Source organism: Nelumbo nucifera, chromosome 3, assembly GCF_055504915.1.
Source record: "Nelumbo nucifera cultivar China Antique chromosome 3, China Antique-T2T, whole genome shotgun sequence".
Taxonomy (NCBI): Eukaryota; Viridiplantae; Streptophyta; class Magnoliopsida; order Proteales; family Nelumbonaceae; genus Nelumbo; species Nelumbo nucifera.
In genome coordinates this window covers 18497102-18525090 of record NC_142651.1, presented here as the reverse complement: position 1 = coordinate 18525090, position 27989 = coordinate 18497102, and the positions used below count along the sequence as shown (strand labels likewise).

Genomic DNA, 27989 nt, shown 5'->3' with positions numbered 1-27989 from the left:
GAACTTGAACAAAAATCCTGGATCCAAAATGCCCAGATCATCTATAACCAAGGCTCTCGGAGCTGCCGTATTTGTGATGAAATTCAGATGATTCAGTACAAAATACAAAAACTGAAATTTCTTTAGTTCTATGTTGAATAGAAGGCAGAAACAATGCCCCTTCCAGAAACTAGTAAAGCTACTAGAAACAATGAGGCTAGAATAAAACTGATGAACAAGGCCATGCAGGTTAAAGAGCAGCAGGCTGACAAACAATAAACCCCATAAAAATGGATGACCATGGCTTCTAACTTATTCTCCTACCGTCAAGCCAAACCCGAATTTGTAGTCTTTCTTCCAATGATCAATCTGCAAGAAGAATGGTAATTAACAGTTACATAGAAGCTACATAAACAAAGAGCCAGAACTATGACACAATGGGGAAACAAAAAACAGGAAAGCTTTTGCATCTTAATAGCTATTTCTCTTCTTTTTTCTTTGGAGAAAAAATAGTACCACAAAACACGTGAACCACTGAATAAATAGAGTTGTCAATGGATCAAATCAGGATCCTGATCCAATCCAAACCTGGCCAGATCAAGCATGCTACAGCTCTCTATATGTAGATTGATTTATAATCAGTTTTCAGACCCACCTGCCCAATTGTGTTAAGATTCAAATCTAATAATTTACTGTGTTATACTTTCCATACATCTATCAATAACATAACTTCTTAACTATAAGGTTGTAATGCCAGTCTTTTTAGATAATTGTACTAATGAGTATATGAACAAAGTCCAGAGAACTAGTCATATTTGAATTTGATCAGATTAATAATTATAGATTGAATTCGGATTTAGTTCTATCAAATTTGAAAACAACAAATTGTCAAATGACCGACATTTTTCTGACAGTTCCGCCATCCAATTATCCAACCCTCTAATATAGTGAAATAGATGCATGGTTATGTTCATCTAATTAAGTGGATTTTTTTTGAGAAGGATAGTTCCTACAATTTCTGACAGGCACCACTACATATGTTCCACATCTACAGTAAAAGGTAGAAAAGACATCTTCCTCTCTCTTTTTTCTTTCCTTTTTTTGGCTTTATTCAAAGAGACTTTAACCGGTTACTCAAATCCATTGTGCAGGACCACAGGAAGAATTTATTAAAAAAGGCCTAAAATAATTCTCACCTCAGCAGAAAGAATAAAATTCAGACCCATATTTAATCGCTCTTCAAGAAAAGCAGCTGTGCAACCATTAGAATCTATCTTCCCCCTCAGACGACACTGCAACAACCGCAAGCTTTAGTTAGAGAGAAACAAAAACCATCATTATTTTCTTTTCCAATAGAGTTGCACTGAATAACCATTGATTAAATGCAAAGGCGATATGATTTACAAGGCTGTAATTGGATAAGATTCTGATCAAAACCAAATCTGAATTTGATCCAATTAGTAAAAAAATAAATCCATATTCAGTCAGATATAGGGGCCTTGGATCAGATCAGATTCTAATTTAACCCAAGTGGCTGCTTCATTATTTCTAAAATAAAGAAAAACAAAAAAATAAATAAATGGTTAATTATTTTTAACTTTCACATATAGAATAAAATTAAATAAAAATCAAATACTGAGTTTACTAATTACAACTTTTATATAATTATATAATTATCCATGTTTATATGTGTGTATATAGTATACTATACATATTATATGAAATTTAATTGAATTCAAATCTTAAATGAATCTGAAGTCGGATCAGGCATGGAACTTTCAGACTCTGTTGACATCCCTAATTATTTAAATATCATCCAGAATGGATGTAGCAAAATACATGGCTTTCGTGGGTTTAATAAGAATTTAAGATTAAAATCATGTTAGTAAAAGGTTTTAGTATTTATTAGTGATTACTAGATCTGGGAGCAACCACTTTGTGCAAAAATGCCGATGGTTAGGTCTCTATCCAGCCCACCATCCCAAGAACCTCAGATAGCTGGAACCAACAGTAGGTAAAGGTCTTTTATTAGAGATTATTAGTTACAAATAGTGGCTACAAAAGAAATGTCTCATAACCTTTTGTATAGATCTGGCAGCAACCACCTTGTGCAAAAATGCCAATGGTTAGGTCTCTATCCAGCCCACCATCCCAAGGCTTCAGAGAGCTGGGACCAACAGTAGGTAATGGCCTTTTATTAGAGGTTATTAGTTACAAATAGTGGCTACAAAAGAAATGTCTCATAACCTTTTGTATGGATTTACTTCCCCCAATTGACCATCCATTAACCATTAAAAGAAATGTAGCCTCTTTTAGCTCTCCGAAACAAGTCTTAAAAACTTGGGCTTTTACTTGAATAGGGACAAGGAAAAACTCAGTAAAGCCCACATTGATGGCAGCTCAAATCAACTCGAGTGGAGAGTGAACCTTCAGCAATTTTTTGCACAAAGCCACTCTCAAACTTAAAACTGCATCCTCAGACTTGTCAGCTCTAGAATTTACCATCCCATCAAGGAATGGCCCCTAGAAATAAGTATAATTAAATGTTGATACATAAAGGATAAATACAATTAAGGGGATAAAATATAGGAGTGCTTTCAATTTGCAGGAATAGAAACTTTGGTCCTAATAAAAATAGAATGGCAAAACAGGATTCATGTAGCAAAACCCATATAGTTGGGACAAGGCATAGAAGATGATGTGAACCTTGGTTCGACATCATAAGAACAAAACTTCGAAACTACAAACTTACCAAGATAAATAAAGATAAGAGAAATAAAAATCCTAGAGATGTATAACTTATAGAATACAACAGAATAGGTCATCATTTTTATTCTGAAATATTAATGTATTAAGGGAAAAAGTCCACCAAAAACAATAAATATACACCCCTTCAAGGCAAAGGAGACATTTTCACCCACCTTTTCTTCCATTGTGCATTTACTAATTGTTTCCCATAGGTTTCAGAGGAGTATGACACCCTAAAGAAGATTTGAGGAAAAAGCATGTGATGCTTTAAAATATAATGATGGAGGTGAGGCTCTAGGTACTGCATACTACTTCACACATAATTGATGGTATTTTGTGCATAAGCATGTATACAAAGCCCACTAATTTGAAATATATCCACAAATGTTATCATGAATAAAAAACAAACCACCATCATCTTTTGTGGAGCATGTACTTCTTAATTCCTATGACAGAAAGATCAGAACATAATTCATAAAAGAAATAATTAGAACTCCTCTTTTATGGTATTGGTGTCACAGAACAAATAAGTTACCTGCCGGAGGATGTAATCATAACCAAAACTTGCTGTAACATCCCGTGACATGTAGTTGTACATGAAATCCGATGCTAGAGAAACCTATATAATACATAGCAATATGAGAAATAATACAAATAGATAGAACAGAGGCCACAAAAGCTTCTATCGAAAAGTAGCATCCTTACCTTCTCGGATACTTTCTGAACATAGCTAAGAGCAACCATACCAGTACTGGCAACTTGGCCAGTTGCAACCTGGAGCGGACAAATCAAAGCCCTTCAGTTGGTAATTATAAAAGATGTTGCAACTAAAGAAAAAAAAAAAAAAAAATGTAACTATCATCTGCTATTGTTTGTCATGTCCCAACCCACAGTCCAGTAGAAACCAAAGTACCAGTAGGAGGATTAGAATTATAAAAAAACGCAATAACAGAAAATATGAACTGCACAATATACTTCCCCTCATCTAATCCAGATTAAATGTCAAGAATAGATGTATCATTTAGTTGAATAATCTTAGTCTTAGATGTGCACATCAATTAATGTAGAGATGGGTCGAATGGCCCATAGCCCAGAGTTGTTATTTCTTCTTTTTTCTTCTGTTCTGTTTTGTTAATGGGCCTTCTCTTATAGGCCTGTTAACATCAATTTTATTTTGTTTAATGAGCTGGCTGCCCAATTAAGAGCTTACTTGTAATTTCTGAAAAATAGTGATTAATTTTTTAATGAAAGGATTAGGGGAAGGAGGGATAGTACGAACAACTCTTCTCCGCACCCTTCTCACAACTGAACTCTTCTTCTTCTTCTTGCTGCTGCTATCTCCTTTGTTTTTCCCCTTCTTTTAATTAGTTTTCTTTCTTTTGGGACTGTTTTTCTTCTATTAATCAAAGAGAATTGGTCTTCGTCCACTAAAATCAACAAATAAAGGGAAGGGGTTAAATCCCTTAAACCTCCCCTGGGTTTTTTTGAAAAAGCCTTACACCTCCCCTGAACTTTGACATGGCTTTTCCCGACTTTTGGATATAAAGGGACTTATAGATCCCTTCTGTTGGTGTGATGTTAGGAAGCAAACAGAAATTTCTGCGTCTTCTTTTCTTTTTGATAGGACACGGTAATTTCCATTGATGACTTGAAATAAAATTACACATTTACCACCCACAGGATGGATGGAACATCAGAACAAAACCTTACAAACAAGCCCAAAACAAAGCCTCCCTGTATCTCCTCGCTTAGCTAAAGTGTCAGGCATTCCATTTGTTGACCTTCTTACCCATTTAAATTGCACCCCAATCTCCCTTGCTAAGCTAATAATCTCTCTTAGAGGCCGTCTAAGTGACCAAACAACCAAGCTTCCAGATTGCATCCAACCCTATTACCAGCTCCGAGTCTCCTTCCACTTCTAATTGTTGCATTCTCCATTGTTTCGCCAATTTCAGGCCTTGGAGTAAGGCCATCACTTCTTCCCTTAAGGAATCTCCCATCCCAATCAGGCCCCAAGTAAAGGGCCAAGACATTTCCTTCCTCATTTCTGAACCCCCAACTCCTAACTGACCTGGATTACCCAAGGAGCTTCCATCAAAGTTTAACTTCACCCTGAACTGAGGCGGTGGTAACCAACTTTCTTGAACCACAGGAGGGAAAAAATACAGCTATAGCACTTCAATTTCTAAACAAGTCAGCTGATGAGAAGTCCTTGAAGAGATGCTGCACTTTCGACCAATACATAACCATGATGGTGAAAACCTAAACAAGTGCTTCCTTGGATTTTTCTTGCCCTTGGAAGATCCTATTGTGTCTTGGCATTTAATGATAGCATCAGCAATACCCCTAACAGGAACTATGGTGAGGACAAAGGCAAGCTCTGTTTTCGCTGTGGAAGACCCCCCAAACACCCCCGGTAGTTTCTAAGGAACTCTTTCTGATCCTTCTAGTCTTGGCTACAGCCAATGTTAAAAATCAAGCTCAACTCATTCACAATGTGAAATTATTCATCACATACACATCTCAATTGCCCATTTACCCTATTTGCTCTAAGAAATATATTGTATTCCATATTAAAATCTTAGATTACAAGTAGTGAAATGAATGCATTAAAATCTTAGAAACAAGTAATGAAATGCAGCAGAGGAACCCATCTGACCCTCCATTGCCTATTACTAATGATGAGAAATCCTTGAGGAAATTGAATTCCTGTACTTTCCACTTCCTTCCAAGGGAGCAGAGCATTATGGCTCATTCTCTGGCAACTGCTATGAGAGGCTGAAAGCCTGAAAGGCTGAAACATAGTTTAATTGAGTTGGTTATTCATAAATTGTAATGAGAATACCATACTAGATTATTTTTTTGGAATTTTTATTGATTTATTTCCTCTTTTTTTCCCAAGTGGGGAATTGGGTGGTCTGGATGGGTTTGGTATTCTATTGTTCGTTCAACTAGGCTCATGAAATTGCAAGGAAATACTAAGGTTTCCAGATGGGGCCCACTGGGAAAAATGATTAGGCAATCGAGCACAACTGAAGCAAACTTCAGCTGTAACTGCTCACATGAGAAAAGCATTTTTGTGCATTCATCTTTTTCCCCAGCAAAGCTGTTGTGTGGTCTTACTAAGACCGGTTTTGAAAAGCATAAAAACTACCAGAGAACCAACTTCGAAAAAAGAAAACTAGAAAAGTGGAGGGGAGAGAGAGAAAGAGTATCAGAGCTCAGTGCTCTGTGATTCTGCGGTCTGTGTTCGAACCAGGAAAACAATCAACAGTGTCTTCCTAGCCTCCAAGGTAAAAACGTAAGGTAAAGTTGGGATAAGAAAATTTGTAATTTTTTGTCTGAAAAAATTCATAGGACATAGTGGTCATTTACACTCTTTGTCCACCTAAAAGTAACAGAAGGGGTCAGGGGAGGTTTAAGGGCAGTTCAAATTTCAAGGGAGGTTTAAGGCCTTTTCAAAATTTTCGGGGGAGGTTTAAGGGATTTATCCAAAGGGATCTTTGTGCAAACATTATGTCGATATGGTGAAGAGAATTACAAGCTATAAAAGAGGATGTTTGCTGGCAAGGATGGCATAATAAATCAGATTGAGAAGATGAGCTCAATTTCAGTGACATTGCCCTGCTGTTCAGCTCCTAAAAAAAGAGCAAATTGAGGAGACGTGCTGACTTTTAACTGCATTTTCCATTGGTTCAATAGAACATGGAATGACTACAAAGGGGCTAGTAATTCCCCTTTCCACCAAATTGCAGAATCTGCACCAACTCTACACTTCCACCCTACAATCCATAGACAGCCTTATGATTTGAGCTTGGACATAATGAAATGGCCAACTAGTTTCTAAGTTTCATACCATATAAACATGGAAACGGTAATTGGATCAATATTTGTTGCAGTGAATGAAATGGAGGTCCAATGTTTGCTGAATTCCCTATTTTTACCAGCTTGCAACAATTACGCTGTGTGTGGTTTGGTTGAAAACAAGAGAGAAATAGAAAGTTGAGAAACTTATTAAGATTCCAACAGGGGTGGCTAAAAAGTTGGAAAAGCAAACAAGAGACTTTCATTGGGGACCAGGGGAGGAGGAAAAGGATCATAGTGTTGGTGGGAGGTAGTGAGCAGAAGTAAGAAATTTGGAGGTCTTGGCATTGGGAATATTAAGAAGAGAAAATTGGCTCTATTATGAAAGTGGTTGTGGAGGTTCCCTCTAGAAAAAGAAAAGTTGTGGGCTAAGGTAGTTGCTAGTATTCATGGGTTTGCAGATAATGGATGTGATTCTGGGATTCTAACTAGGACTGGAAGAGCTTCACCTTGGAAAGCATTCCAAGCTATCCTACCTTTGTTTTCACCCTGGATCAGGTATGACTTACACTCAGGTAATCTCATCCAATTTTTTGAACAGGTTTGGGTTGGAGATTCCCCTTTGAAAGACTAATTTCCAGCGCTATTTGCTATCTCTAACTTTACAAATGAACCTATTTCCACTTTCCTTGAACCCTCGAACTCTACTTCTGGGTTTAGATGGAACTTGGGTCTGCGAAGAGCTATTAGGGACACAAAATTGGACACTACTTTGGCTCTTTTAGGCATCCTTGATGGTGTTTTCTTGGACCCCACAAAGATAGATAGCAGAATTTGGACCCCTTTTCCTTCGAGTTCCTTCACTTGTGCCTCCTTATTTAAAGCCCTAACTCAACCATTTGACCCTTTTGGTTTGTCATTCACCATTAAAGAAGTCTAGTGTCAATCTATCCCTCCAAAGGTTGGGAGTTTTTGTTGGGAAGTTTTTCTAGAGAGATTCAACACAGGTGATTTGCTTCAAAGAAAGAGACCCAGAAAGATGGTTATCTTTTTTTTATCAATCCCAATAGATGTTTCTCCTCATTGGTGTGTTCTATGTAAGGCAGATGGTGCAGTGATTTAAAAGGCGTGCCTAAGCGTACAGACAAGGCACATTTCAGAGGATGTGCTGCACCTACGTCCTAGGTGCAACCCTTTCAAAAGGTGCACACCTGGTGCACCTGTGTGCGCTTGGTGCACCTTGCACCTCAGCCCAGGCGTGTGCCTATTGAAAATTTGATGCTTTTTTGCTTTTTTTTGAACTTAGTGGATGGGCCAGGGCTCCGCCCCCGTGCCACGCCCCTCGAGGCAAGTCCAAACAAGTCCATGTTATGGTCTTAAATTCTTAATTCCCATTCCATGGTTTGTCATTCCATGGACTTGTTTGGGCTTGTCTCGAGGGGCATGGCATAAAGGCAACTCGTAGAATCAGGAATGTAATATGTTTTACATCACATTAGCTACTTGAAGTAATGCAATTGAGGAAAAAAAGATATGTAGGTTTTACATGCTTGAAAATGTTTTATATGTTTGATTTTATTTTAAAATTCTCATTTAAATATGCTTTACATGTTATATTTATGTATTTTAATTTTAGATAATAGGTTTTTTAAAATTTTTATTTTAAAACTTAAGTTTATATTTTTTATTAATATTTTTTTATTTTTTGGCTTTTTTGAATTTTCTTCTTTATCTTTTTTTTTGTATTTTTGCACCTTGCTTCAAAAAGGCACATGCCTCGCCTTGCGCCTTACACTTTTAAAATATTGTGATGGTGAGTCTGGCTACCACCTATTAATTTCCAATCAATTTGCAAAAAGCATTTGGGAATGGTTTACTTCTTTGTTTGGGTGCAGATGGATTCTCTCACTGAATGTGCAAAGCGTGTTTGCTACTTCTTTGAATTGGCCACTGAAAAGAGGAAAGATTATGTGGAGATGTGTTAGGGTTGTTACCTGTTGGAGTATATGGGAAGAAAGAAACTCAAGAATATTTTCGATGGAAGAAGTCAAGGTACCCAGGGTCCTCAGGTATTAGTTGAATCATGAGGGACAAGAACAGCAACATTATTTCCTTATTCTCAGGCCCAGTAGGAATTGGAGACTCAACAAGGGCTGAATTACTAGTAGTTGTACAAGGCTTACATATTGCAAGCCAACTTGGAGTGGAAATTTTGGTAGTTGAAGGAGATTCCAAGGTGATGGTTGGTTGCAACATTATTTCCTTATTCTCAAGCCCAGTAGGAGTTGGAGACTCAACAAGAGCTGAATTACTAGCAATTGTACAATGCTTACAGATTGCAAGCCAACTTGGAATGGAAAATTTGGTAGTTGAAGGAGACTCCAAGATGATAGTTGGTTCATTACGAAATCCGAACACTGTCACAGTGTCACTTGGGGGTTGGGGGTACAGAGATCTTCTGAGGAAAGTAAATTGGCTTACAAGAAACATAATAGTCAATTTCCAATGGGTCAACAGATCAGCTAATGCATTGTCAGACTCTTTGGCTAAACAAGGGGTTTTGGGTTTCTTTGTATTTGGCTAATTTATAATTTCGCAATGTTTGGGTCTGTACTCATCCCTTTGGGGAGATAGCATCTTGTGCCTCCGCCAAGGCATATTGTATTTTCCCCATTTTTTTCTCTTTAATAAAATTGCCTAATCATTCATCAAAACTCAAGAATATTTTCTGACAAGGAGAGAAGTTTAGAAAATGTGCTAGAAGTGATCCACATAAGGTATTGCATTGGCTGAAATCTTTAGAGTTGTTTGCATACTTTTCAGTGGATGATTTGCTAAGAAACTGGAAAGAAGCTGCAAGTTCAGTCCCAGCTAAGATGACATCAAGTACTTTATGGAATCCTCCCCACTCATGGCATTATCAAGCTGAATTTCGATGGTAGAAGTTTGGGAAATCCAGCGCCCTCTGGCATTGGGAGAGTTCTAAGGAATGAGCAAAGGAATGTAATAGTTATGTTTTCTGGGCCAATTGGAGCGGGAGACTCTCTAAGGGCTGAGGTAATGGCAGCTTTGGATGGGATAAAAGGAGCTAGGGACCTGAATATCAGTAAGCTGCTCATAGAAGGAGATTCTGAGATAGTAGTGGGCTAGTTAAAGGAAGCCAAGAATGGGATCTGGAATTACAGCAACAAAAGAGAGAGTTTAAGTGGCTAACAAAGGACATTGATGTAAAATGTACTTGGGTAAAGAGAAGTGCAAATTCCTTTGCTGATGGGTTAGCTAGGCAAGGGATGAATAGGGATTACGTCTTCTGGGCTCATTTATAACTGTTTAATCTTTCTTTTTGGGTGTCTTTCTGCACCCTTGGGGATTAAGATAGTTTATCTCCCCTCTATTGTATTTTAAGCTTTTATATTAATGAAATGTTCCTATTATTGATCAAAAATAGCCTTAAGTAGGAAACCATCAATGTATGCTACAACAAGGCAATTAAAGAGACTGTTTGGACTTCCCATTTGAGTGAGCAAGGGAATGATTGGGAGGCTGAGTTGGAGTTCCTAACCACCTCAAGAGAACCTCAGTTAGAGTAGGAGACAAATATTCAGGTTCATCAAAAACCAGATTCAAATGGTGCATTCAGCACTTCATTTTACATGCCACTTCTCAGCCAATCAAAGCATGCTTCTCAAGCAAACTTTTTTTAATCGATATAGTGGTGATAAATAATATCTTGATCATTGGTCACCTTTTTTTATCAATAAGTGAAGAAATAAAGTTGGGGTACCAATTATTACATTGCTCCTACTCTTGTAGAGGGTGGTCCCACTTCATGGCCCTCATTAACTGTGGGTGTGTGTCCCTGCAACCAAGCAGTGTTGGTCTCTACATGGCTGGTAAGAAGCTTATGCAAAAGAAGGTGCATTCCTTATGACTCCTCCCTTTATCTTTATGTTGGAGTTTATTGAAGCCTGGAAGGAGTGCAACAAGCACATGTTTGAGATGGAAAGTTCCATGTGGGAAGCAGCGAAGGGAAAGATGTTGAATGACTTTCAAAGTTTCAAGGCCGATTATTTAAGAAACCTTTTTTTTTGGGAAAAGGTAAAGTAATATTTATTGATAAGAAATTACACAGGAGGCTGAGATCAGTCTCAGAACAGGCTGACTGATCAAATCAGCAAATACACTTTCCATCAAGAGCTAGAAAGAAATACATCTGACACTTCTAAAATCCACAGCCACAGACACCCAAGAAATCAGCTTGCCCACTGATTTCTGAATTAACTCCTCCGTACTTAGAATCTTGTTACTTAAAATCCTTCTATTCCTCTCGGTCCAGATGGACCAAATTACAGCAATTGGAACCATCTTCCGGACAGTCTTCTTTTTCTTGCTCAAACCCATAAGCTGCCAGCAACTCAACTGCTCTTTTACCGACCTCGGCATCACCCAACATACCTTCAAGGAGCTGAGGAAATGGTTCCACAACTGAGCAGAATACGGACAATGGATACACAAATGATCAGTAGATTCAGCACTGCTCCCACATAGACTGCAAGACAAGTCCGAAACCTGAATTCCCCTTCTCACCAGGTTCTCCTTAGAAGGACAATTAAGAGCCATAGTCCAAACTAGGAAGTTGGCTTTCGTTGGGCTGTTGGGATTCCACACTTGCCGAACTGGAAAATCAGGAACACCCCTCCTACCGAGATTAGCAGCCAAAGATTTAACAGAGAACACCCCATCAGAGTTCCACTTCCAATGCCACTTATCCTCCGAACTGTAATCCAACTCTTGGTTCTGAAGACAGGTCAACAAATTCAAAACCTCTTCCACCTCCCAATGGACCCAATCAAAAAGATTCCTTTGAAATGAGGGAGTCCAAAGAACTGAATCACCAGAAATACTATAGCATTCTGCAACTGAGGCCTCTTGATCCGAAGCACACTGGAAAAGGAGGGGGAAGGACTCAGCAAGAGGTTCATCAGAGCACCAAGGGTCCTTCCAGAATTTGGTCCTCTAACCATTACCAATCCTAACTGAGACCCCCACGGCCAAAGCTGAAAAGTTCTTCAGTATCCCTTTCCACAGAGAGCTACACCAGTTGGGAGGAGGGTCCCTAGTTCTCCAATTGCCCCAATTCACACCATATTTGCTGGCAATGAGAGATCTCCACCATGCATCATTTTCTGCAACAAATCTCCAAATCCACTTACAGAGGAGAGCAGAATTAAAAGATTTCAGCTCCCATATACCTAACCACCCTTCAACTTTGGGGAGGCAACCTTGCTCCCAACTCACCAAGTGCACTTTTTCCTCCTCCTCCCAGCCTCTCCAAAGAAAACTCCTCTGAGGCCTTTCAATCTGATTTGCAACCTTGTTAGGAATAGAGAATAGAGACAGGAAGTAGGTAGGTAAATTGGAAAGAGTACTCTTAATCAGAGTCACCCTACCCCCAAATGGGAGGTATTTTGCCTTCCAAGAGGCCAGCTTCCTTTCCAATCTCTCAATAACTGGGTCCCAAATTGCAAAAGAACCACCACTCACCCCTAGAGGGAGTCCCAAATATTTGACTGGAAGGGACTCAATCTGACAAGCCAAAATACCAGCACACTCTACTAAGTTGGAGACATGGCCTACTGGGATGATTTGGCTCTTGTTCCAATTTACTTTAAGACCTGTTGTCACTTCAAACCAAGACAAGATCCCAAGGATTAACTCCAACTGAGAGGGAGAAGCATGCACAAAGCACAACGTATCATCTGCAAATTGAAGAATATTCACCTTCTTTCCCCCCTGCACAAATGCAAAACCTTCCCACTCACCTGAAACTACAGCCTTCTTATAAAACAAAGTGAGGATCTCCATTGCACATATAAATAGAAGAGGAGACAAGGAGTCTTCCTGTTTATGACCTCTGGAACTATCAAAGAAACTTGCGGACTGTCCATTAACCACAAGACTGAGAACTTTGGAAAGGTGATACAGACTTTAACCCAATTCCTCCATTTCTACCCAAAATTCATCTGATGTAACACAAGATCAACACATCTCCAGTTAACATGATCATAGGCCTTTTCAATATCAAGCTTACAAATCAACCCTGGGGAACCTTCTTTTTTCCTAGAATGAATGAGCTCATTGGCAATGAGAACAGAGTCCAGCATCTGTCTACCCGGAACAAAAGCACTATGATTATTTGAGATAACACTACCAAGGACTACTTTGATTCTCTCAGCAAGCACTTTGGCAAGGATTTTGTAGAAGCTATGTAGAAGACTAATCGGCCTGAAGTCCTTAATATTCACTGCACCTTCAATATTTGGAATGAGGGTTATGAAGGTAGTGTTCAGACTTCTCTGCAAAGAACCCCTCTCAAAGAAATCCTGGAAGACATTCAGAATGTCCTGTCTCACCACATCCCAGCATTTAATATAGAAAAGATTTGTAAGGCCATCAGGCCCTAGGGATTTCTCATCAACCAACAACTTGGTAGCTTCTTTTATTTCCTCCTCTGAGAAAGGTCACTCAATAAGAGATGATTGCTCATCACTCAACTGATTAAAAGAAAGGGATCTAGGAAAAGGTTTGAAGGACCAAAAGTCCTTGTACAACTTTTTATAGAAGCTAGTGGATTTCTCATCAACCAACAACTTGATAGCTTCTTTTATTTCCTCCTCTGAGAAAGGTCTCTCAATAAGAGATGATTGCTCATCACTCAACTGATTAAAAGAAAGGGATATAGGAAAAGATTTGAAGGACCAAGACTCCTTGTACAACTTTTTATAGAAGCTAGTTGCCACTAGCTTCATATCAGTCTCAGTGATACCTACCCTGCCCTCTCCCTCCAGCCAGGTAATTACAGAAGCTCTAGCTCTGGCATTTGCCATTTTGTGAAAAAAGTGAGTATTCCTGTCCCCCCCCTCTTTCAGCCAAGCCACTTTAGCTCTTTGCCTCCATTTTATTTCATCCGACACAACCAATTTATCAAACTTCAACTTTGCTTGAGATCTTTTTAATCAGAGCTCCTCAGAAATAGGACCCAATTCATCAGCTGTGTCGATTTCCTCTATGGTACTCAGGAGGGCCTTCTTCTCAGTCTCTAAACTCATATTTTTCTCCAATTTCCAAATCTTTAGTCTTGCTTTAATGGCCCCCAATTTCTTTGCCAAGATGAATAAACCGGTACCCCCCACCTATAGTTCCTCCCAAACAGACTTCAACAAAGGAACAAGAGTAACATCCTCAAACCAAGCATTCTCTAATTTAAAAGGAATTTTTGCTCTCACTCTGACACCACAAACCAGATGAATTGGAATGTGATCTGAAACTGGCATAGGAAGGGCAACCTGCTTAAACTCTGGAAAGATATCTTCCCAATTATAAGCAACCAGAAACATGTCCAGCCTCACAAGGGTAAGAATTTCTTGGTTGTTGGTCCAAGTAAACCGATTAACATGAAGAGGTAAGTCTTGAAGTTCAAATCTGTTAAAGAAATCAGCAAACTGAACCATATCCCTCGATCTTCTCCCACTCGAGCTTCTCTCATCCGCAGACAGAGTGACATTAAAGTCCCCACCAATGACACAAGGATAAGAGAAACTTCCCCTAGCCACAGCCAACTCCCAAAACTCCTCCCTCGGGCTTCGGTCATGAGAACCATACACATTAGTAATTTGACAAACATTACCATCTACAAACTTCAAGACAAGGGAAATTCAAAATTTTCCAATCTGATAGGAAATCGAACTGCAAACCGTCAAGCCCCACATGCTCAGCAACCCCCATGCACTACCGACTGCCGACTGCCGACTTTGATCTCCACCTAACATTCCCCTCCCCCCAGATGCTTCTAACCACTGCAGCCTCCACACTCTCCAACTTAGTTTCTTGAATCAACACAACTTTTGAACCTGAATTTTTTAGAGATTCACATACTACAAGTCTCCTTCTCCCCGACCCCAATCCCCTAACATTCCAAGAGAGTAACTTTAACTCCATTACTAACCACTAAAACAACAGGAAATTTGGCTATTAAGCCTTTCTCACCCCCCTCACACTCCCCTCACTACTGCTTGCTTTGTCATTTAGGCTCCAAGTCAAACGCAACAGTTCTCTACTTCTTTTAGAATTGTTACCCCCTTCTTTGCTGCAGCTTTCCCCCTAGCCAGACACACTCTTTGCTCAACTCCCTCCAAGTATTTGATAGTCTCCTCTTCCAATCCTTCTAACGAGATCCCCAGAAACTTTCCCAAACCCATCATCTTAGAAGCAACCCAGGAAGAATCACAAGCACTCACTGGTTGCTCCCCTACCAGATTTGACTGAATCAATAACAAACTAGTGCTCTTCTAAGACTGCCCTTCCGAATCAGCATTCATAATAGTTTCACAAAACTTACTACCTTCCACCTGGGAACCAGCACCCTCTTGCTCCCCTCCACCACCTTCAACTTGAGAATCTGAGGCCACTATTGCAATCGGATCTACCTCAATCAGCTCCTCTTCCTCTCGCAGCACCACTAACTGGTTGGACTCCAACTGAACCTTACCCTCAGAAGAAGCAGTTTGAGGGGGCATAGGCTTCACAGCAGCCGAGCCGAGGTCCAAAGTTCCCCCCACCCCACCCCACCCCTCTCCCTTCATGAAGAAAACAAACGACGGTCCTGCAAATCCCGAATGGCCCCTGAACCCACAACTTGTTGACTACGCCAACCAAGAGAACTGAGATCAGGATTCATATGCACCCTTCGACCAGGAGGGAGTTGGGCTCACTAAAAGCTTTTGGCCTAGGCCCAACATCCAAGTTAAAGGGATGTAAATCCGGCTGGGCTGGGAAGAGCGACCCAGGCCCAGAACCTTCATCAGATTTTCCATGGGCCACCTGAGAATCGAGAGGGGGGGCTGGTGGTCCACAACTTGAATATCTGACGCGCGGCCCTCCCTAGGTGCTAATTGGAGCTCGACCAGGCACTCTCTGATCAACCCTTTAATGGCTTCAACTCTCAAAGTCTACCCGTTGTCCCCCAGATTTGAATTTCAAAAATCCTTTCCAAAAACTTCCAGGCCAAACCCATCTGGACCCTTCGTTGTCGTTGAGATCGGACAACTCATAAGAACCCCCAGATCTGCATCTTCTTCTCTACCACCGGCCACCGGAGAGGTTGCTCACGTACAAGTCTTCTAGCTTTGCACTGCTTCAGACAAACAGGGGAGAACACTTTCGCCAAAGTATTCCAAGACCAAAGTCTTGGTACAATTTGATAGCCCCTTTTCTTCTCTCTAAACGTCCCAAGACAACTCTTCTCCACCTCTCCATCTTCGAACGGACGGCAGCAACTCTTAACAAATTTGGACAGTGAACAACACTTCCCCCGCCACCACTTCGATCTTGTTCAGAATTTGGTTCCCCCTATGAACTCTCATTCTTACCCATTCGTAGGTCGCAATCTCCAAGGGTGAGTCATCCGTCTCTAAGAAACCATTGTGATTCAACTATTTTCGATTCTTCATTTGGTATAAAGAATACATGTTTATACATTGTGCTTGGGATTATCTCATTAACCTTGTAAAGGTCCTTGTATGTCTATATGGTGCCTATGCCCTGTAGATAGCCATACTTATAAAAGCTACCTTTACACAAGACAAAATTATTGTCTTGAAAATCAATATTAGTTCCTTGAGTTTCTTGAAAATGAAAGTTAGCTGAGAAATGAAATTGCCAATTTTATCCCTATTATGGTATTTTTAGCCAAAGTACCAAACATTACATGCATGTGTGTACATATGCACATACATACATAGATGAAGACATAATGCAAACAAAGTCACATAATACATACATGCATAATATATGCATAGATATAGGCATATAGATAAGAAAGGAAGGCAGGCAAGGGATCAGGTGCATCCACAAACGTGCATGTAAATGCATATACAGTTGGAGAAATACATAAGTTAGTTTCTTACATCAGCTGCAGCTTCAGATGGATCCCCAAAGAACTGAATCTGGTTGCAGATAATCTAACTAAATCTGGATTGGGAAGGGATTTTTTCTACAGTGCAAATACTTTGCCAAATGTTGTTGGCCTTGCTCTTTTTGCTTTCAAGGCCATTGATCTTGTACATCTGATATACATCCCTCCCTTTTTTGTTTAATGAAATTGTTATCGTTCGTCAAACAAGATGCAGGCAAGGAAGCCTCACAGAGCTCCACATCTCATAATTCAGAGACCCAAACCATCCCGACCTAAAGTAGTTGACTTGCGGATACCAGAGAATGACATTTTCGGTTTTCCATTCACTGGAAAACGTAAATGGTGAAGATGAAGAAGGGTTGTGCACATTTATCTATCAAAAAAAGGGATGTGCATGTTCCTTTTTTAGTTGAAGAGATCCACAGAGAGCACATGAGGTGACTCATTGGAGAAGTTGCAGACGACCTTTTAGGTGTGGGATTGTTGAAGGTCGATTAGAGTAAATAGGTAGCTTGTTTACCTCAACTGTCGATGTGAGCTAAGTTTACGTTGATTTCTTCAATGTAAACTTTGCACATATTGTTGATGGAAGCATCAGCACAATTGCAGATTTCCATCGATTTACAAGACACGTTTCCATCTCGAACAAACGTCTACAAAGTTTTCAAAATTTGCAGCCAGGCCAAGAGCCAAGTGCCCTAGGCAAGTGCCTTATCTAAGTTTTTAAAAGTTTTTCATTAGTTTTATGTTTTGAGTTTATAGACAATTATTTTTTTTGATAAGTAGTTTATAGACATTTATTATAATATATAAATGCCTTTTTCTTTTAGTTGTTACATCTATTGTATACCATATAGTAAAAACATAACAACTCAAAGCCGACCAAGAGTGGGGAAAACTTCCCAACCAAGAAAACTCAGACAAACCAGAGGTCAAACTCAAACCCTTGTTCGTGTAAAGACTCCAAGTCCAAGCAATCCAGCATCTTTTAACAAATTCAACCCATAGAAAGGCAAGAGATGCGACATTTCCTTTAAAGTTAGTTACAAAGTTATAAGTACAAAAGAAATTACACAGAAGCCCAAAATAAAGTATACCGAAGAACCCCTTGTTTTACAAGTGAATCAGCCATTGAGTTTGCTGATCTGCCTACCCACTGAACTCTAATTGTCATATTCATTGTTAACCATTTAACCTTTGAGAAGATCTCTAAAACTCCAAATCACAGTGTCCGGATCCTTCAGCCAACCCACTATCACCTGGGAATCCCCATCAATGATTAGATGCTCTATGCCTAGCTGATTTGCAAGCTGGATTCCTTGTACAGTAGCACGTAATTCAGCCCTTAATGAGTTTCCCACACCCACAGGACCCGAGTACAAAGATATAATGTTACTAGCTTTGTTTCTCAGCACTCCTATGCCTAAAGGTCCTGGATTTCCTCGGCTACTCCCATCAAAGTTCACCTTGATAAACTCCTCCCCTAGTGGCATCCATTCAACCCCATGCCTGTCCTTCCGGTAGAAATATTAGCTACTGCAAACCAGTTTCTCCATAGGTCATCAAAAGAGTATGCATCAAAGAGCATTAGAGTTTTCAGCCACTGAACTGCCATTGTCAGAATACATTCTTTAACTTCCGAGAAGCTCCTTTCTTTTTCACAAAATATTCCGGTGTTCCTTTCTTCCCAAACTGTCCACAACAAAGCTACTCTTATGCACTTCCACATAACTCTCCCTCTCTGTGTGCCATTCAAAAATAGACAGACTAAACAACAAGCTAGTATCATATGGCAGGTTCCACCTACACTCAAACAACATAAGAATCTAATTCCATAAAGTTGTAGCAAAAGAGCAAGAGATTAGTAAGTAGTGACAATTAGGGGATAAGCACCATTTTGGTCTCCTCATTTGTAGGTTTTCAAAGGTATTAATCTTACCATAATAAACTTCCCAACAAAAAACAGAAATCTTTGGGGCAATGGGCCTAGTACAAAATTATTTAACTGGGAAATTCTGAGGTGCAGAAGTGGAACAAAGGGACTTAAGAAAGAGGAGCAAGTGAAAAAACCTTTCGGGTTAGGGGTCCAAATTCTTGTGTCAGGTTTAAGGGGATCTAAGCAAATAGACTCAAGTGAAGACAATAAATCTGAAACACAAGCACTTTCATCATCACGTAACCCTCTACGGAAACCAAAATCCCAATTTAGGGCCACAAAAGAAGATGAGGAAATAAAACTAGAAACCGGCCCTTCCCTCCTTATAAAGGGAAAGAAAGTAAAGAGAGGGGAAAAGGTCTTTAAGAGGTAGGTTGCCCACCCAAATGTCTTCCCAAAAAAGAACATTGTTTCCAGAATTAACATCATACCTGCCCAGATTGAGAAAAAGGGGTAGAATTCCGTGAATGGCCTTCCAGGGTGTTGCAAGAGTCGCTCGTCAAGATACCCCGGCATCCCAACCGTTCTGCAAACAGCCACGAATACTATTCACCACCTTGTGCCACAACCTCTCTCTCTCTCTCTCTAACGGCCATCTCCAAAGCCACTTCCTTAGTAGAGCTTCATTCTTAAGAACTAGATTTCCCAATCCTAATCCCCCTTCTTCCTTACTCCTGCTGACTATCTCCCACCTAATCAAATGATCCTTCTTCTCTTCCCCTGGCTCCCACAAGAAGTCCCTCATCACCTTTTCTAGCTTCTTGGCTTCCCTTGAGGGTATCTTGAATACAAAAAGGAAATAAACCGGAAGAATAGCAAGTGTCGCCCTAGTCAAGGTCATATATTCAGTGTTATTTGTGAGCTGTGAATCTGTGCTAAAGCCTAGACTCATAATAGATTTTGTTGTGATCTTGTGGATTCACATTCAGGTAAAATCGTAAAAAGGTAAACACATTTATTTTCTATATTTTTTTCATGGATTTGGACACAGGATATATATATTTGTATCTTGTATTATAAAACCAATGTGGAAATATGGCACTAGTGGGTAGTGGCTTCTTTCAAGCATCTTACAGCCATGGAAGAAAGCACTTATTTATTTGGGGCTTCCCCTCAGCTGTTGAAGGAGAGAAAGTATTAATTCTAAGGTTCATGTATTCCACATCCACCACTTATGTGTATTCACAAAGAATGGTTGTTTACATTTGCATCTCTTTTGTTTCTATTATTTATGATTCATTCCCTGTATTACACATTTAGTTATAGGAGTACCATTGACAGAAAAGGACATAAAAAGATATTAAATTTTCTTATAATTTGAAAACCAAATTGCCTTTAATTGGAATTTCTATGGCTTTATGCATTTTGACCATTAGAGACATTAGAATAGAAAGTGCATTGTTTAGAACATATTATGTTTACATAAATGTGTATATGTAATTCTCAATTTATTACATCAATGCCTCCATGTCTAGATTTTTTTTTTTTGATAGATAACCTTTATGTCTAGATTTTTTTTTTTTTGATAGATAACCTCCATGTCTAGATTTTAGGGAATTTCCATGTCAAACTGACACTACATGTCTATGTCAATACAGAACTCATGTCCATCGATTTATGTCTTGAGTTGGTTAAATATGATTCTACATTTATTGGATTTTACCAACTCCTTTAAAAGTCAGATATTAATAGACTGGGGATTTGACAAATGATAGAATACACAGAAAATAAAGCACGGATCTTGCTGATAAAAAAAAAGAAGCATGGGTCCAGGCCCAATAGCATGTTAATGAAGCACTACAAAAATTATAGCTGACAGCCAACCAATTTCTTTTTATTGACAAATATAGCCAATAGAGTGGTTGCTCATGTCTTATTAAGGGCAGGAATGGTATTTTAATTTCTATTTTCTTTTGATTAAATTTTTTAAAATGAACATTAGTGTCAACACTGTCATTTTCCAATATCATCTAATAGAAGATTGATTAAATCCATTGCAAATTATAAGTGTTGTTTCAGTAAAATGCTAACTATAGGATAGATTTTAGTAAATCCATGAAACTATAAGGGTAGTTTAGCACATGACCCTTTCTATTATTTATCTTTCGTTTAATAAATCCCGTGCATCGCACAGGTCCCCGCTAGTTTCTTTTTATTGTGTTAATTGGAATACTCTAGTTTAGCTCAACAGATTAAATGGGTTTGAGAACTTGGCATATTTTAAGAAACTAGAAGCATTACCATCTTATCGTTATTGTATCGAGCAGCTAAACCAATACCAGACTTCCGATGTTGACCAGCCCAAAACACTTCACTGCCCAAAGATAAATGTGGAGTGACACTCTGCAGAAACAAGTGCAATTTAAACTGAGTACGACTACAATTTGCAAAGAAAGTAACGATTTTACAAAACTGAGTAGGACTACACAAAAAGAAGTATATAACATATATACTGAGGGTGGAAAATGACAATGGTGAGTTTGCTGAAGCTTCACAAATTACAACTGAAATAAATGCCCTAAAACCGGAAACACCACAAAGTTAAATTTAAAGACAGTAAGAGAACCCCAAAATTAGAAGTTATTATCATAGATAAGAAAATAAATGATAACCATAATTTGATGTGCCAATTGAAGTCAAGCTATCCTCTAATTTCCTCTCCTTTATGTATTTATTTGCTCATTGATCAATAAGAAAAAGCTAGTTTACATAAATGTATTTATTTACTTATTTATCTAATAAAATCTTTACATATTAATGGAAGAAACATCCTCTACTAAGAGATGAAGAGATAGTTGTGTTTTCTCTCTCTTTTAGATAAATAAGATGATTGCTTATTTTGAAACATCCATTGATCAAGAGTACCAATAATAATGAATTTCCACTGTTTCTATTTTAAAACATATATTCTGGCATAGATCAGTGTTTAAAAAACAGACCTGGAGACTGAGCCGTTTTTGCCTCCAGGTTACATGTCAGCAGTTCAAACGTCCAGGTAGGACAGGTCAGACTGTGCCACACACGCATATAAAGTAAATGGAATATAATTACATTCTACATGTAACACACAAACACATGTATGTATGTACATATGTATTTATGCCTAATCTATTATTTTTCTGCTTTTAATTTCTTTTCTTTATAGTAAAAGGGAAAACTTAGGATTTAAGGCCAAAAAAAGGAGTTTTTTGGCAAAAATAACAGGGCAAGGCACCTTGGAATACATAAATCTTGAAAAGTTACCCAAAATTTAAAAAAAAAAAAGAAAATATCACCCCAATCAAACAACCAAGCACCAAACTATGGCCTCCAGAAGTTTTGATATACATGTAACTTGTAAGTCGTGACCCAGTGATTGGGTCAAGCTGGTTAACAATCCAACCATGTCAGTCAGACAGGTTTTTGACCAAGTCAACAGCTTTTTTTCAAATTTCAGGTTTTAGAAAACTGGACCTGGAAATTGGGCCAGGTGGCCATTTGAACAGTTCTACCTTGGTTTAACAGTGAGGAGAAAACATTGATATAGATAGTAAACACTCCAAATCCACACAATGAAGGTACATAAGATGAACACATTTATGGAATACAGCTTGATGCATCCAATTCTACTCTAGGAAACGTTAAAGATAATTAATTACACTGATCTTATCCTATACAAAATACATCTCAAGAAGATATTTTACCTGGATGTAACTAGCTCCAAATAAAGCACCATTCCCCAGTTGAAATTGAGTCCTGAAGTCCTTACCCTGTATAAAATTTGAGGAAATATTTGCATTACAGAAGGTGGAACAGCACCAGCAATAAAAAGTACCATTTCATATCAAAAAGCCATTAGTGTAAACATCATTATATCAAATTTAAAGCATCTTCTTCATCCATCTATTTACATCTAAATCTAATAAATGAAATTTCAATGGCAACAAGGCATTCAGTAAGATTGATGGGAATAACGAGCACCGTTCAAACAATTGTTAGAAAGAACAAGATATGACATAGAAGCAGGACAACCCTTAAATCATGATAAAATAACAAATGTTAGGAAGATAGGCTTCAGGGGATGTAGGCTTCTAGAAACTAAATATTATAAGGTGTGGTGACCTTGTGCTAAAATTAAAAGAGATTAGGCCCATATTCAATTTACCCCTCCCGACTCCCAACACCCCAGATTGCTGGGACCAGCATCAAATAATGGCATTTTCTTAGGTGTGGTTTAAACTACTGATCTTAGTTAACTTATAGAACTGTATACCAACTCATGCAGTTCATACGAAGCTGCATTTCAAGTAAAAAAGCTAATTTACTGACCAGAAAAAAGGAGATGAGCCTACTCCCAACAAAAATATGATCTTTAGTTATGAATCTGTAGGTCTGGTTGAAGAGTTATTACAGACTAACAACTACAAAAAAAACAAAAATGTATATCCTCGAATACTCTAAGATTTAAAACATGCTAAGTATAGCAAAAGAATGGGAGTGAACAAGTAAGGGTGCTTGACCTTGTAATCAAAATTGACCATACCATGTGACATATGGGGCTCATTTGTAAGCTGTACAAAACAGATGGAAGATATTAAGTTAGCACTAGATAGCCACATAATATGGCATCCAAATATTAAAATTAAAGCTTAAAAGCAAAAAAAGTTAAACACCTGAGCATTCGCCTTTAATGAAAGATTGTCAGTCAAATCACATTTCATTCTTGCATTAAGCCTCCCATCTGTTAATATCCTCCCAAAAAGCATCAACTGTGGAACACCAATTGACTCTTCAAAGATTAAATTGAAGATCCACATAAAATACGCTTCCTATGAAGGATTAATAATTGAAAAAGGCAGTTAATAAAATAAAGATGATTATAGATACATACCTTTGGGTCCAAAAAATTAGCCCCAAATTCATAATGTGCAGTAGGGATTTTGATGGTTTCAGTGGCTTGTGAAGGAACCTCCATGGGCCCCATGAACACACTGATTGATGATAAAGAAGCAAAGAGTTTTTCACAAAGAAAATCATATGCATAATATCCTTAGTCAGAGGTCCGCTGCATCCTCACAATAAGTAATGGGCAAAAGGTAACTACAAGATAGTAAGGAATGTATACCTGTGACTGAGTGAGAATTTCTGGTTGAGTCCCTTAGTGAAATCAAAACGCATTCCCTCAAAAAGTTCTGGCTTTAGCGACACTGTCAAACACATTAAAAAACTAAAACCACTACTCATGAAGTATTAATTTGAAAAGGAAATTGCCACAGAATGTCACTTAAAGATTTCATTAGATTCATCCCTTATCCTAAGAAAAAACTAAACAAGACGATGTAGCAGCATGCACATGAAAAATACTTTTGGCCTCATTCTCGTCTTGAAGGAAATTTGTGAGAGAACTGGCAAAAACTGAATGTGGAGTCTACTGAGTTTCCATTATTTTGATATTACTATTTATAGTAAGATAGTAATTTTCAAAATAACCATTCATAGTAAATTTTAATAATACTATTTCAGTAAGCTCATGGTTTACTATTTTTAGTAATTTCAGATGTCTTTAAATTAAAGTAGTTTTAATGAGATTAGAAAATTTTTATTAGAGTTGTTTTAGTAATTAGAGTCCTCATTGGAGTGTATTTATGGGTGTATTGATTTGTCTTCTAAAACAGTTAGAAGTTGTTTTGGATCGGTTTCCTAGTCCAAATTGGAGTCTGTAAAGGCCTAAAGGGTCATCCGAGTTCATGTATCGAGTCTATTAAAAGAGTCATTGTAATTGTGGAAAAAAAAAACAGAATATTTTGATGAAATAAAGTTTGGTTTAGTGAATTCCCATTGTTGCGGGAAATTTCTCTTTTCCCCTCTCTGTCACCTGCTTCTTCTTCTAAGTGACCTATCTCATTGCTGTTTACCCTAACATACACATTCTACTTGCTTCTCCATTCATATTCTTCATCTCCAATCACCCACAGCCCTCATTCAACCCACAAGCCCACAACCCAGATCCTAAGTAGGTAGGACCCCCTACCCATCCTACATCAAAAGAACATCTATATTCTATAGCTCTCAGGGAAAATGCAACTAAATAACTAAAATATAAAAAGGACAGGAACCCTACCCACTTCTGCCATGTGGAGGAATCTCTGGATGATCCTAACTGTCCACCAAAGAATGGACTTGCCCCTATAAGGCTATGCCCGACCTTATATTGGAGTTTTAACTAATCAATGTTTTCTTCAAGATAAATAAAGAAGAAAATTTTTATTAAAACTAATGAAGAAGAATACAACATCAGGTGATAACAAATAACCCCAAGAAAGAAAAACAGAAACGCCCACAAAAGAACCACCAGGTCCACCACCCGACACAGACTTTCCCCACCCCATACAACCAGAAGACAAAACAAAAAACCCAAAAACGAACCCATATAACTTCCAAACTCAACAAATAAGAAGACCCTAACCCATCGAGATGACCAAACTAGAACCCAACCCAACCCCTCTTCACCCTACCTTTAATCAACGAGCTTCACCCTTCAGCTGCAACCACCCTGATCTTATCCAAAAAGAGTTTTCCTAGCAAAATCTTCACCACCCAAATAGCAAATACCCAATATTTTGCTGACCCAGACATCTGCTTGTACCACATCTCCCAGCACTAACTTTTCTTAACTGGTTCTAGTTTGATCAAGGATTTTCCCATCATTACTTTCTTGCCCCTCCAAACCCTCCTCCATGTCCATCTCCCTGCTTACACAATTTAATGTCAAATCCTCTTGAAGTCCTTCAACATGCCCCGCATCCCCCACCAATGAAGAGTCTTGATCCCCAGAGTGTTGATCAGCTTTAACTTTCACCATTCTCCTCTTATATATTCCTTTATATCTATTACTAGGCTCTGCCCCAAAAAGTCCATTCTTCAACCTGGAAAACACCTTAGTCACATGAACCAGCTGCCCTGAATTTAAATCTTTAGATATTGTTTTCTTTCTAACTACAACCACCAGCTTCCTTCCATCCTCACTAGTTTCAGATCTTCTTCTACCCAAATCTCTTCCCAGTTTCCCTATAACAATTTCCACAAAATTTCCTGCATCAACAAGGTTCTCACCCTCCAGGTGCAACGAGTTAAAAGCAGCATTTTACCCAATCAATTTTAGCCCTCCAATATTTTTAACCTTTTAATATAAAACTTACCCAAAGAGTCTATTTCAACACATGGCAGGGTTTTCAGGGCTAAACTCTTTTCCATTAACAAAAGTAGAGAGAGAATAATGGAAATTCCTTTTTGAGCTCCAAACTAAGTTTTCCTAGGTTGTTTATCAAGAAAAATGATAATAAAAGAGGACAATCTGTAAAATGTTTTTTAACATTCCTCTTTTTCTTATTGAACTCAATATTGACCAGCTTGGCCACATAAGTTATTTGATCTTAAGGCTCTGTTTGGGAAGAGTGCAAACACCGGTTCAGTGCAAATATGCACTCTGGTTCAATTTTGTAAGTGTTTGGGAAGAATGCATTTGTGTATTGAAAATGACAGCAAACACAAATTCCAAGATATGTTTGCACTCAAAATGAGAGCAAAGTTTGAATCCAAAAAATGGATGCAAACGTTGCACACAAAGTTGGTCAATGTAAAAAAAGAAAAAAAAGGATTCCAAAATCAGGATTCGTGTTTGTGCCTATTACAACTACAAATCATCTCGCAAGAGCACAAATTATCATTCTAAAACTAAACCAACTTTGCATTTTCATCAACCAGACATATTTGCATTTGTACTGGTCATTTTTGTATTTGTATTGTCAAATGGAGCCTAAGAATCTTTCACATGGCAGCATAATTGGTCGTCCAAAAGGCTCCATGTTTGACCTTCAGGCTCAGCTATTCAGGGGCAAGTTTCAGCCCAAGAAACCCTAGCCACATGGTAAACTAACCCTTTTCTGGTCTTCCCCAAAACTAAAAAGAAAAAAAAAAGAAATGAAGTTTTTAATCGCTAAAATAATTTGCAAAAAGGTATAATTGATATTGCAGTATCAATAGGACCAACTCAGTTTGGCTTAGTGAACACATGACCAATGCAGAGGTCCACTCTCTGCTAAACATATTGGAATGGTAATGTGTTCTCCCCAATGTGGCCAAAATATGATCGTTTTTGTAAACAAATTCTCCTAAATAAACTCTTCAGTTCATGCTAAATACTTCTGCTCCCCACTAACACCCAAAACAAGGGGATACTAATAGGAAATGTTTCATGATTTGATTGTTGTTTGCAATTTATAGGTCTCATCAGAAACCATCATCTAAATTGTCTATGTGTACACATGGCATAAGCTTTTGTTTATGCGTCTATGTTTACGTACACCAGCATGTGTATATGACTATATGTTCACCAAAAAAAAGTATTTGCATATGCATATGTTAGCACACATTAAGTAGATTAAATCAAGCAAAAAGCATAAAGCTTACGTTAAGTTTCACAAATTAAGTTTTCTCATGTGATATTCCAGAGAGTTCTCACTAAATTAGTACATACCAAAAAACAAAAACAAAAAAAAACAATGAATGACGGAATATGTTTAGGAGATGGCGTTAATTTCCGATGTGAGCAGTATTTGCTTCTGTACCTTTAAATGGGGATCTGCAATCTACAGCTGACCCTAAAACTAATTTGCAAAACATCATAATTAAGTTCACAAGACACCTTCCGAAATCTCATACGCAAAATATGAGCAGGTACAAGAAAAAAAAACAGCATAAACCAAAACTCCATTGACAGTAAGCTATGAATTCATAATTCCATTATTTCATCCTGGACCTGGAGTAATGGATTCATGCTTTCCATCATTTCACCTATTCACCGTCCATTTCATCTCAAATCAAGCTAAATTGAAACAAAGATGATTGAAATAAATAAATGTCATAAACAAAGATGATTGAAATAAATAAATAAATGCAGATAATGCCATAATCACCAGATAGAAAAGCATTCAGAGATCAAATAGATTATTTAAAGGGGGGAAATGAACTAGAACCTACGAAACCATTAAAAAAAGGGCAGTGAAAAACCATTAAAAAAATAGAATACTGACTCAGAGCTTCTCGATGGATTTCTTCGTACGGTATGGGGCAAGGAAGATTCAGGTAATCAATTTTCTCCGCAGCCTTGGGCTCATTGTCCTTATAGGGTGCAGGAGTAGGAGGAACAAGACCTACGTGGGAAGCCATAATTCACTTCTAAAATCAGAGAAAACAGTGAAGAACAATATGAACACGAAGCGCGTCGATGTAGAAGGTTTCTTCTACTGGAAACTCCACCGGAGCAAATTTAGGGCAACAGAGCAGATGCAGAGGGTTTGCTGAGCTGAATAGGTGCGCACATTAAGAGGAACGAGGGCGTAGGTTAAGGCAAAACTCTCCTCGCCGGGGTTTGCCGTGGCCGCAAACAGATACTGATCGAAGAGAAGACGGGAAGAATGATGCTCTGGGCTCCGAGGAGGCTGCGGCTTCGGAGTGTGGGTTTTTGGCAGGGTTTACTCGTCGCAGTAGATGTATAATCGTAATGTATCA

General features: G+C 38.4%; 1 protein-coding gene across 1 annotated transcript; it reads right to left on the bottom strand.

The window, feature by feature from the left end:
* Positions 1-4: 4 nt before the first annotated feature.
* On the bottom strand, positions 5-27989 carry LOC104599790 (mitochondrial import receptor subunit TOM40-1-like). Its single transcript, XM_010262508.3, has 11 exons — positions 27512-27989; positions 23545-23626; positions 23311-23410; positions 23093-23188; positions 22940-22990; positions 22124-22189; positions 20682-20783; positions 3433-3501; positions 3263-3346; positions 1176-1271; positions 5-348 (listed from the first exon to the last, which is right to left on the bottom strand). The coding sequence occupies exons 1-11, from the start codon at positions 27645-27647 to the stop codon at positions 292-294; spliced, it is 939 nt and encodes a 312-aa protein (XP_010260810.1). The 5' UTR covers positions 27648-27989; the 3' UTR covers positions 5-291.